Source organism: Physeter macrocephalus, unplaced genomic scaffold, assembly GCF_002837175.3.
Source record: "Physeter macrocephalus isolate SW-GA unplaced genomic scaffold, ASM283717v5 random_53, whole genome shotgun sequence".
NCBI lineage: Eukaryota > Metazoa > Chordata > Mammalia > Artiodactyla > Physeteridae > Physeter > Physeter macrocephalus.
Genome location: NW_021145344.1, coordinates 49,003 through 61,160, shown reverse-complemented (window position 1 = coordinate 61,160; position 12,158 = coordinate 49,003). Strand labels below are relative to the sequence as shown.

Here is a 12,158-nt window from a genome sequence, read left to right as displayed (position 1 = left end):
CCATTTCAAATATCACACCCCCTCCCCCAACTGAAGCAGCCCCACTCCAAGTCGCTTCTCACATAAGAAACTTCATGTGACATGTCTCAGGGTGAACAGCACCAACAGGGGTTTATTTCGTGATGGTTAATGATTCTCTCAAACAATATAGGGCAGGCCAGCTAGTTTATTCATATTGAATCTAAACCTTAGATCTCTGGCTTAACAATAACATAGGAAAACCTTTAAAGACACAATAAATCTTGCGTTAAATCAGAGCTGGTTTAAACCAGTCATAAAACTAATACTCTGGGCTGGCAACTACAGCATGACAAATGTTCAGTCCAGGTACAAAACCACATTTCATTCTCCTTGGCACCCAAATCTTAAACAGATCTGAAAAATGCTGAAAAATTGTTTTTCAAAGGCTTTCACCATAGACCCACTGCTACCAGTCAAGCAATTGTTTCTTCATCCCCCAGGAACAGTTCTAAATGAGAGGGACTGTTCTTTTGATCGGCCTGCCTTGGTGGGTATGTAAGAACTCAGCGAGTTAAATTTAAAGAATGAAGATTCACTGAGATGCCAAGAAAAGTTTTTACTGCAAGCACAGCGAGCAGAAAGAGATGTCTCCTCACCCAAAGCGGCCGCAAGGTCTGCCGTTAACTAATCTCTCTGACAACCCTGCACTGGGTAAAGCGCAGTAATGAGCTTCTCACTCTCAGGTGTACATCATTTCTGCCATGTGGGACATTTTCTTGGGAATATACAAGTAATATTCCATGTAGCCTGACAGGTCCTCAATGGTCACGTCATCCACGAAGACTCGAGCTTGCTCAGAACAGGAGCGGGGGGAGCCAGACAGAGTTCTTGTGTGAAGCGACTGAGAGTAGTCCTCAAGCGTGGATCTTCGCTCTGGGGCTAAGGGAGGGACGTTCTGCAGGCCTGAAAAGGAATATACCTCCATATCATGCCACCTCTTACACTGGCACTCCTTGCCTATGCATGCACATGGCTTGCCCTGGTTTAGCCTGGAAACGGATTGAAAGTCAGAGAGATCATTGGCCTTGAGACTTGCTTGGGAGACCTGGGGAGCATCAGAGGAGTCTTCCTCCTTACTCTCTGATGGGAGCCTTGGAACCGAAGTTCTCAAAGGCTCAATAACTGCCCCTGTGTGATGAGTATCGAGAGAAGTTGAGCATTCTCCTGCATTGAACTCTTTAGGGGTTGAAATTCCCAGCCCACTGCTGCCATCAGGGGAGTCCGTCTGGCTTTTGTGCTTGAGCTGGCTGCTGGAAGAAGCAGCTATTGTACTGCAATGTATAAACTTTGGAGGATGAAGGACAGGAGACTTAGAACGCCGACGACGCTGGGTCCTCACTGCTCCTCGTGAAGACTTCCTTGTAGACCTAAGAGGAAAAAAATGCACAAGAAGATGTTGGAATACAGAGGTCTCCTAAAGAGATTCTTTAAGATAGCTGGAAATTTGCCACCTCTCTGGTTTATGAGTCTAAATAAGTTCCCCCCAAAGAGATGTGCCTACCTCTATTTTCAAGCTGCCTAAGTCTCTGCGTCTCAAAAATGTCAACATCTCCTTATTACCAAGGTATAGAAACAGGAGAGGTAAAGGGTAGTTTTAAATCGCACTTCTTGGACTAAACATTTGGCGCAGAATACCTGTCTGCCCTGCCCAACCCTTGGCTTGGGAACCTCTGACCAGTGGGTCTGGAAAAGCACCGTGCACAGACAACTTAGACTGATGTTGTAAAACCTCAATGTTGTGCTCCATGCCCTGAATGCAGCACAGCAGCTTCAGTACCCTGTGGGGCTAATGCTACAAATAGCCACTCTGCCGGGATTACTCAACAGAAGAGCAGATTTAGAATTCATTTCTATCACTGGGAACAGCTGAAAAACAGATTTAGACTCTGAAGTTTTCAGATATTGGGAATTATCAGACATACTATAACGTTTTATAAAATTTTAAATAAATAAGAATTGAGGGAGTTCCCTGGTGGTGCAGTGGTTAAGAATCCGCCTACCAATGCAGGGGACGCGGGTTCGATCCCTGGTCTGGGAAGATCCCACATGCCACGGGGCAACTAAGCCCGTGCACCACAGCTACTGAGCCTGCGCTCTAGAGCCCGCGTGCCACAACTACTGAACCCCACGCGCCTAGAGCCCGTGCTCCACAACAAGAGAAGCCACTGCAATGAGAAGCCCATGCACCACAACGAAGAGTAGGCCCCGCTCGCCACAACTAGAGAAAGCCCGCGTGCAGCAAGGAAGACCCAACGCAGCCAAAAATAAATAAATAAATAATAGTAAATAAATTAAAAAAAAAAAAGAATTGAGCAAAGAGAAAAAAAGACTCAAAATTGCCAAATTTGAAAACAGAACCAAGTAGAACTTTAAAAATTTTGTAACTGAAATTAACCTAAACAGACAGGCTAAACAGCAGAATACATACAGCTAAGAAAAGAAAATACTGGAGGATAAATCTGAATTATTTACAACAGGGGTCAGCAAACTGCAGTCTGTGAACCAAATCCGGCCCCCTACCTGTTTCTGTACAGCCCATGGACACTGCTCCCATAGGCTAGAACAGTGAGCCATGCAGACATGCCTGGAGTGTCCCCCACTTTGCCCCTGTTCTTCCCTCCTCTCCCTGTGCCTGTCTTCCTGGCCAGCAGACATGTGCGTTACACCACGGCCTGGGGCCCTCACTGGCTACTATCTACATGTTGGGGCTCTGCTGTCAACAATCGCTAGATACTGAGTGGAAGAATCTCAGTTTGTGCCAGGCTCTCTGGAGGAGAGAGGGCGTGCTGGAATCTGGGTGCCACTGAGGCAGAAAGTAAAACTGACCCTGGCAATGCTCCCTCCCCACCCATCCCACCAGGCTCATCATTTCAGCCTGAGACTGTCTCAGCGACTAAACACAAAGTGTGTCCACCAGCCAGGATGGTGAACATCAAGCAAACAGGGCAGGGCAGGAGTTTTCTCCCTTTTTAAGTACCTACAAAATATCCCTGGATCTCACCTCTTGGCCTCCAAAGCCTAAATTATTTATTTTCTGACCCTTTACCAAAAAAGTTTGCCAACTCTTGACCTAGAAGGCAGCACAGAAACTTAGAGATTTGGAAAAATGTAAAAGTTAAGAGGTATGTTAAGACAGAATAAAAAGTCTGGAGTCTCTGAAAGAAAGAATACAGTGAATGGGAACACAGGTAATTTTTTAAGAGATGATGGCTGAGAAATTTTCTGAATTGATGCAAGAAGAGAATCTACAGATATAAGAAGCACACACTAAAGCAGGATAACTAACTGGAGAATACCAAAAACAATACGAATACCTTAACAGCAGCTAGAGAACTAGGCACATTATTTCCAAAAAAAAAAAATTATTTGAAAAAAGATCCTGTAAGTAACACATTTTTAAACTTAATTTACTAGACATATATAAAACCTAAGAATGATTAAAGGAGAGCCATTCTTCTCAAACACACATAGAACATTTATAAGAATTGACTACAATCCAGGCTATACAGCAAGTCTCAGCAAATTCACAATGAGAAGAAAGGGTCTTCTTTAACCGGTGCATCTTGGGTTCTATATCATAACACTCTTTTCTGGATACTTAGGAAAGAAAATCCAATAGTATGTTAAGGTGTTGGGATAAAAATCATCTGCAATGAGAAGCTCTTACCCATGCCAACTGTCTTTAGATGCACATGTGGTTTTAGGTTTGGTATCATCCACTGCTGTTCTGACTGATGCTCTGACACTTGTGCCTTCTCCAACCGACAGAGATGCTATGGACCTGAAGATAAGAACAAAGTTTACTGCTTAGAAAACCATGAAAGGAGGAGAACATATTGCTCTCACCAACCCAAATGTAACTTGTATTAATACCTTTATTATCTTTCTAGTTTGGGTTTCTCAAAAATTGCTCAGCTTTTAGTGTAAATTTTCCTCCAAAACCAAATTTGGAGGATCCCTAAGAGTTCACAGTTGCAAAATCATAAGCCAAAGAATGATTCTTAAGTATAACCAGCAGTGGGATATAAATAGACTTTTAGGCTGTTTATCTGGGGCAGATCAGGCCTTATGTCCAGGGAGAGTGCTAACGACAATGACCACTTACTTTATGTGGGCAAACCAGAGCCACGGAAACTAAGCTTAGGAGGAAAAACTTTAGGAGACTCAATCTAAATGAATACTTTTTCAAACAGTATACAACTTATACAAAAATATTCTAATTTTTGCAACCAATAAACTTGAAATATTACTCAGAGCTAAATCTCTGCAGTTTAAAATTACACAAGTAACATGGGTTCCCAGTAAAGATGAAAAAATTTAAAAGAGAGAAAAGAATCATCTATAATCTCACAACCCAGAGGTCACCAACATTAATATTTAACATCAAATTCTTTTGGACCTTTTCAATACACACATACATACACACATATACATGGCTCCTACTATACATGCTGTAGTCTTGATAAATATCCTTTAGAAAGAGACAATCTACTGATTGTAGATCTACTGAGTAAAAAGATATTCACTAAAATTTAATTTAAAATATCCTTAAATGTCTAATAATAGAAAATACTGTACTAAATTATGGCCAATCTGTACAATGGAATATTAGGAATTTATTAAAAATTAAGTGTGCAAAGAACTTTTAATGACATAGGAGAATGTTTATAACATAATATTATGTTATGCTTGTAACATAAGAGAAAACAGCATAGATAAACACCTGTACATATATTATGACCTCAACTGTGTAAAAAAAGTGAATGCTGTTATTACAGATGATCTAGATATTAACTGTGGTATTGGTAAATTGTGATTTTTTACTTCCTTTTTTATCTTTTCTTGTTTTTGTGATTTACCCGTAATAAGCATGTATTATGTTATAGTCTGATGAAAAGGACTATGTTGTTTTACAACATAAAGATTTGTCCTGATAAGACAAATACCATTAGAAACCAAAACCTGTTGAACAGGATCATGTTAAATTCCTGGCAAGGCTTGGTTACTTTATGAGTCAGTACCTCACATGTTCCATTCGTAAATCAGCAACAATACAAAACAACTAGAAACGTATGATACACTATACAAGTCTTATTCTGCTTAGTCACAGTAATGACTCACCCCCTGTACTCTTATTTGGTTTTCTCAAATGTTCTCCACTGCTCCTTCTCTTTCTATAATTTTACTCAAAGTAGAGCACATACTACAAATATATAATATTTGACCATATATTGTACAGACATTTTGAAAAGTTTTTTTTATGTTCCAAGTAATTTTTAGGGGCATGGGACTAGCTTAATTTTATGTTCCAACTTCTTAAAACACCAGGAAAGAAGTCTGTATATCAAGAGTTATATAAATTTATACACTAAGGGATACATGTACGTGTGCATTTATACATTCCTAGCATTTTCCTGATTAAAAAATATATATTTCTATACCAGAAATCACAAAGTAATACACTATGACTGCAATCTGGAACTATTTGTTTTTCTGCTTTGTTTCTGTTTCCCAAAATAGCTTATAAAGTACTGATCAATTCTAATGGCAAGATGACCATATTGGAAATCACTAGGAGAAGATACTTATTTGAAGTATCATGGAAGCAAATGTTAGCACCTCTAACAGCTACTGTGCAAATCTATTAGCATAAATTCTCTCATTTGGTAGGCCAAAAATAGTACTAGCAATAAGCAGACAGCTATAACAACAACTAACAACTATTTAATTTTACATGCACCAGGTACCGAATGCCTTTCTTCATGTTGTCTTCAAGGTACCATATAAAGGAATGGTTAAGAGCAGAGGTTCCGGAGATAAACTGTCTGGGTTCAAATCCTGGCTCTACCACTTCTTACCAATGTGACCTTTTACAAGTGACTTAATTCATCTGTAGCTCCTCTGTAAACTATATAGTATACTCTGTAGTATCTATCTTCTAAGTTGGTAGTAAGGATTAGATGATGTGTACAGAGTACTTAAGCCAGTGTCTAGGGCATAGTAAATGAGTAATAAATTTGAGCAATCATTATTTACTCCTTGCTGTGGAGTGTTCAGTTTCCATTCATGAAATGAAATATTCTTATATCCATTAAAACTTTGAGATTTCTTCTGGCCTGGGGGCAAAGAAGGGGGATGAAAAGAGTCCTGCATAGAACATTTTGCAAAGGGTGAAATATTAACATTCAGACAGCAGCTGGTCTGCAGGTGCTCTAATTAGTTTGGCCAAAGGGTCCAAGATTATTGATCTCAGTGACAGAACCCTAAGGAACAGAGGTTTCCATAGTGATAGGGTCAGCAATCAGAGCCCATGAAATCAACAATGTCTGCAGAGATTCCTATTGAGCCAATTCACTTTTAGTGAAAAAATACTGTGATTCCCTAGAGATGTATAAGGAACTCTCTGATGGGACACTGCCTGATGTTTGATTAAAAAGAGGTGGGGGGAGGGGGAGGGGGAAGGGGAACCCTCCTTAAAGTTAAGAACCCCCAGCCTTGGAGTACAATTAAGCACCTACTTTTCAAAATTTAACAGAAGAGTTTCTTTTATAAGTAAAACAATGCTGTACAGAATTTGGTAAAATGTCACACTATTAACATTGACACCTTCTACAAATAAAAAGAAATTTTAGAAGAGAAAGAGCTCCCCTGAGGAAATGTCTACTTAAATCTAGTAAACAATTCCCCAATAATATATTCCATATTTAATTACCCTGATGCATCCACTCTTAATTTCTTGAAAGCAGTTTGTAGACTCTCCTCCTCTCCATCCTTGGCTTCAGATTTCATTGTGCAAGTTTTACACTACTATGGATGTTCCTGTTAATACTAAAAATAAAATAAAAATAAAATGAACAAAGTGAAAACAGGTGAGTTCAAACATATACTTTTGTTAAAATCTATATTCCTGATACTACCATTGCTTGTTAGGGGGAGAAAACGCAAATTTCTACTTCTAAAAGGAAGTTTCAATGACTAGGAAACTGTAGGTTTTATTTCTTAAGAGAAGACACATGAAATAATACAGAAAAAGTATATTTATTATGATGGAATTTAAACTGTCCAAATACTTGATGCCAATATCCTATTACACAGTTTTGGAAACTACATCACCTAAAATCTGTGTTTAAGTATACTTTTTAACAGGAGGGGAAATCTCTCCAGTTGTAGAAGTCTAGAAACCTACAGACAAAATGACCTCTGCATCAGAAATACAGGGAAAAGCTCAACACATAGGACTCTGAGCTTTAAAACACTACTGAGGGGACTTCCCTGGTGGCGCAGTGGTTAAGAATCCGCCTGCCAATGCAGGGGACATGGGTTCGAGCCCTGCTCCGGGAAGATCCCACATACCGCGGAGCAACTAAGCCCATGTGCCACAACTACTGAGCCTGCACGACACAACTACTGAAGCCCACATGCCTAGAGCCTGTGCTCCACAACAAGAGAAGCCACTGCAATGAGAAGCCCAACGAAGAGTAGCCCCAGCTCACCGCAACTAGAGAAAGCCTGCGCGCAGCAACGAAGAGCCAATGCAGCCAAAAATAAATAAATAAATTTATTTAAAAAAACAAAACAAAACACTACTGAGTGTTTGTCTCATCCAGCTCTAAACATTTCAGGTAAGAATAACTTTGTGACACATGATAGCATTTCTCTAAAGCAATCCTGACCCAGATATCAATGTTTATACTCATATTAATATTCATACCCACGTATCAAGATGTTACCATTACTAAAGCAGAATTGCAAACATGTTTCAATGATACTGCTTACTCCACACTCAACCTTTGTTTTCTTTACCTTCAAATACTTTCTTACAAGAATAGATGAACTATACTTGCAACTCAAAAACAAACTTAAAACAAAATTAGCTAAAAAAAAAGAGGTAGAAAGTAAAGGAAAAAACTGAAATTATTATTCTACAGATGTGCCTTTAAATGATCTCTACTTAATCAACTAGCTTGATTAACCAAAGTGCTCCATTTCTTCTACCCTGATTTTTATATTTAAACCAAAAAAAAAAAAAAAGATGCGGGGGGGGGAGGCGGGGGAGAGAGACCAACCAAAGCAACAAGAGATACAATAGAGAAGTTAATAAATTCTTTGACTCTAGTCTCCCATTTTTTTTTTTTACTCAGGGTAAAAAATTTCTTAATACCACATCCTGAACAAAGCATATATCAGTCTCTATAAACATATCACAGGGAATCAGAAAGAAAAAAAGTAAAACAAAAAATATAAGATGGGGAATTTTTGAAGCAAAGAATTCACTTTACCTTCTCTGTTTCTAGAGTGCCCTTAGGCACTCTCAAAGGGAGCAGTGCCTCTCTGTGGATCCTTGGATCCTCTCTGATTCTATATCTGCTCATTTCTCAGGGGTGGGTTTGATGTTATTGTGAGACCTCTAATACTCTACAGGTCACGGTGTCATAACATGTTTGATATAATGTAACCATCTAGTACCAGTGGCAAAATTAAGAAGCAAGTGATCAAGACTATCTGTTTCATTTATTAATGTGTAGAAGGTATTTTAGGCAGATCTCTCTGGGGAGCACTGAAAACAGTCTCAAACGAATTCAGCTAGCTTTCACCTCAACTTCTTAAGACAAAAAATTTAAATATACTCCCCATATGTATTTTGCTGGTTTACTTAACCACTACATCAATTTGAGGAAACATTATCAGTTCCACATTTCACTGGTTCCTAATTCTTCGGGATTCAGAGAAGGATCCTCTCCCAGATACACAATAATGTCCTATATACTTGGGGAGAGGGGTGAGCAAAGATCACATATTCTAGTATTTTTGAAGCTCCACAGCATCTAAAAGGGTGCTTCTGTAGTCTATAAACAAATTCCTCCTGCTGAAGAATACGGGGATACAAGGGAGATACAAGGGAGAACCTGACACCAGGACTGTGAACCCTATTCCTGTAAGGACTGGAATCTCATTCCTGCCCTAACGCTGTGTTAAGATGCTCTGCACCCAAACATGGAACTTTTAATTATACAGTGTTAACATTACTGCAGGTGACCTCTAGATGTTAATACAAATTTAGCTAACATTCTTGTTGACACACTAAAAGATCCATTAGTTAAAAACCAAAACAGACCAAAATAAAACTGGCTACAGACTAAAACTTTAGGAATGAAGTTCCAACTAAACCATTCTCAGACTTCCAGCATTTTGATTACTCACCTTTTCCCTCAGTTATATTAACCCAGGGCAAAGGTGAATCTTAGGCATGACCGTAAGAGCTAAATCAGAGCATGTTTGTAATTACAAAAAGGCTTATTATGCTCCTCCCTCTTCCCAGCTTCCCATTCACTCAAATCAAGAGCTGTACAACTAACTCTGGGAAACATGTACCTGATTTGCCCTTCTTCATTAATATTAAATTTGTGGGAGGCGTTCTTCCAGTTTTTACTGCTCTAACTTCTTGAACTTCTTGAAATTGAACAATCCCCCCAAAGATCAAACTTCTACTTTGTTTTAAGTCAAATCACAAGGGGCCTCGGATTTTCCCTAACCTTTCAAAAAACACAAAATTCTTTTAAGTTCCTCCATCAAAAGGGAAAATTCCTGATTTTCTCTGACTTTCAACGAAGAGTATGTCTCACAATCTTATTTACATCTTGCAGTTTTAACCAATACCTCTTTGAACCTCAAGCCTAGGTCCAAATTTCCAGGATCCTGAAAAGACCTGAGAACGATCAATAAAGGATCTGCGCGGAAGCGTGTCATCACAATGTTAAAGATTTAGAAAATTTCCCTGCCCACCAGGAAGCGTGGAATGCAGGAAAGAAAATCGCGTCCAGCAACTCTAGAAGATGCAAACAAGACTGAAGTTGCAACAATCGGCCCCCGAGACAAAACACGTTCACGCTTCTCTCTACTCACTCAACTCAACCCCTACACTCTCGGTGCAAGAGCACTATGTTCTTTTTACCCAGAAACTGGATCGGTCGTGCTTAAACATAGGGGGAAAGGTCGGGACCTGGGGGGTTCGGAGAAAGGGGAGCTGTCCAGGGCCCTAGCTGTGCCCGCCCGGGGTCTCCTGCTGGAAAACTGCCCCTTGAGGATACTCCCCGGGCCAGAATGAGAGACTTGGGTCAGGCCAATAGGCAAGGGATGCAGGAGGAGGCGGGGGCAGAGCCGAAGAGGCACACAACGAGACTGGGGCTCAGGAACGAGCGGGAAAGGGCGGGAAGGGGCAAAGGGCGGCCGAGAAAGGCGAAAAGGGGAAGCTACGGACGAGCGGGAGAGGGCGGAGGCGAGGGACGGGGCGGGGGCAGCGGAGGCGGGAAGGGGCGAGAGAGCGGAGCTCGGGCAGGGCCAGGCCGCAGCAGCGGAGGGAGCGCGGAGAAGCAAAGGCCCTGCCCGGCCCAGGCAGCCAGCGCCAGGGGAACGACGCGACGCGAGGCGGGAGGGCCCAGAGGAAGCCGCCCGTGGCCAGACCAGGCCTGGAGGCCGAGACGCGGTGCCGCGGCGCCTCCCCGTCACGTCTGGGCACGCACCTCCTCGCAGCAGGGGCGCTCCGACGAGCCAGTCCGGTCACTTGAGATCGTCTCTCCCCAATCGCGGCGCCTGACTGACCCGGATCTAAATCCGCGGAGGGGGGCGACCCGCGCCTCCAGAGTCGCACTGCGCCTGCGTCACTCAGACACGCGCCCCGCCCCCTGTTCGTGCTCCTCCTACTCCAGTGACTAGGCAACGCGGCAGGCGGTGGCTGCGCAGGCGCAGGGCGGTGGCCGCGCCTCTCAAACGCCTGACGCCCGCCCCTCGCGAAGCACGTGCGCCTGACGTCATTTCCTGTTATTCTCTTTATTCGTCCCTCCCTCCGCAAAGGATTCGCTGTGGAACGCGTTTTGGGGTGTGCCTGCTTCCTCCTCTCGGTCAGGTGAGTGAGTGGGCGTTGTTCTTCGTTGCCGATCTGCCTCCATTCCCCGGGTCTCCTTGTGCTTGGTGCTCCACCTGGAGTCAGCGAGGCTGCGGAATTCCGCGGGGTGAGGCCAGGGTGGGGGGATTTTCACAGCGACGGAGCCCGTCTGAGCGCTTGGCCCAAGCCTCCTCGATGCTCGAATCTGGACGGCCTGCGACATCTCCAGGGCTCCGACACCAGCCCTGGACTCCCGGGGATCTAATAGGGCTGCAGAGAAGCAAGGAAGTATCGGACACGGTCAGGACCGTGAACGTAACGCCGGAATTGGAACTGAAATTCCTTTGCTTTAATACGCCTGTTGTTTGACTTGAGGCAACTGAGTTTCTCTCTGGGCCTCAGTTTTTCCATTCCGTTAAGTGAGGACCTTGGACTGTTTCAGCGAATCTCGTTTTTTTCAGGCACGGACTCCTTTTGAGAATCTGGTGAGAACTGTAGAACACCTCGACAGAGAAACGCACATGCATGCTAAATTCTGCAAAAAGTTTTGGACCTGGGTAAAGCCTGGGTAAAACATTTTAAATCCTTCTTGTTCATAGGAGAGGCTCAGTAACTGACAAGGGATGAAAAAAACCTATTGGGACTTCCCCGGTGGCGCAGTGGTTGAGAGTCCGCCTGCCGATGCAAGGGACACGGGTTCGTGCCCCGGTCCGGGAAGATCCCACATGCCGCGGAGCAACTAAGCCCATGCGCCACAACTACTGAGCCTGCGCTCTAGAGCCCGCGAGCCACAACCACTGAAGCCCGCGGTACTTAGAGCCTGTGCTCCGCAGCAAGAGAAGCCGCTGCAACGTAGAGTAGCCCCTGCTTGCCGCTAGAGAAAGCCTGCGTGCAGCAATGAAAACTCAACACAGCCAAAAGTAAATAAAATAAATAAATTTATTTTTTTAAAAAAAGTCCTGTTAATTGTGAAGTTCCAACATCAAACCTAATGATGGTAATAATGACTACCCTGTGCTATGCAGCAGCCGTGCACATGTTCACACATTTAATATTCCTGTGATTGTACACATTTTACAGATTAGGACGACTGGGACTCAGATGTTAGATATCTTGTTGTAGCTCCCGTTCTGTGTCACACAGCGCTAGGAAGTGACTGAGTCAGGATTTAAACAGTCTCAAAAGCCTGGTCACCCACTGCTGCCCATCTCGCAAAATCTCTTATAAAAGAATAAGCAACAGGAAAGTATTGGGA

At 42.7% G+C, this 12,158-nt stretch overlaps 1 protein-coding gene across 1 annotated transcript; it reads right to left on the bottom strand.

Annotated features, from left to right (window-relative positions):
- Positions 1 to 86: 86 nt before the first annotated feature.
- OSER1 (oxidative stress responsive serine rich 1) lies at positions 87 to 10,667 on the bottom strand. Its single transcript, XM_007123022.3, has 4 exons — positions 10,542 to 10,667; positions 6,734 to 6,849; positions 3,689 to 3,802; positions 87 to 1,388 (listed from the first exon to the last, which is right to left on the bottom strand). Exons 2-4 carry the CDS (start codon positions 6,808 to 6,810, stop codon positions 701 to 703), a joined length of 879 nt encoding a protein of 292 aa, XP_007123084.1. The 5' UTR covers positions 6,811 to 6,849; positions 10,542 to 10,667; the 3' UTR covers positions 87 to 700.
- Between the last annotated feature and the right edge of the window lie 1,491 nt (positions 10,668 to 12,158).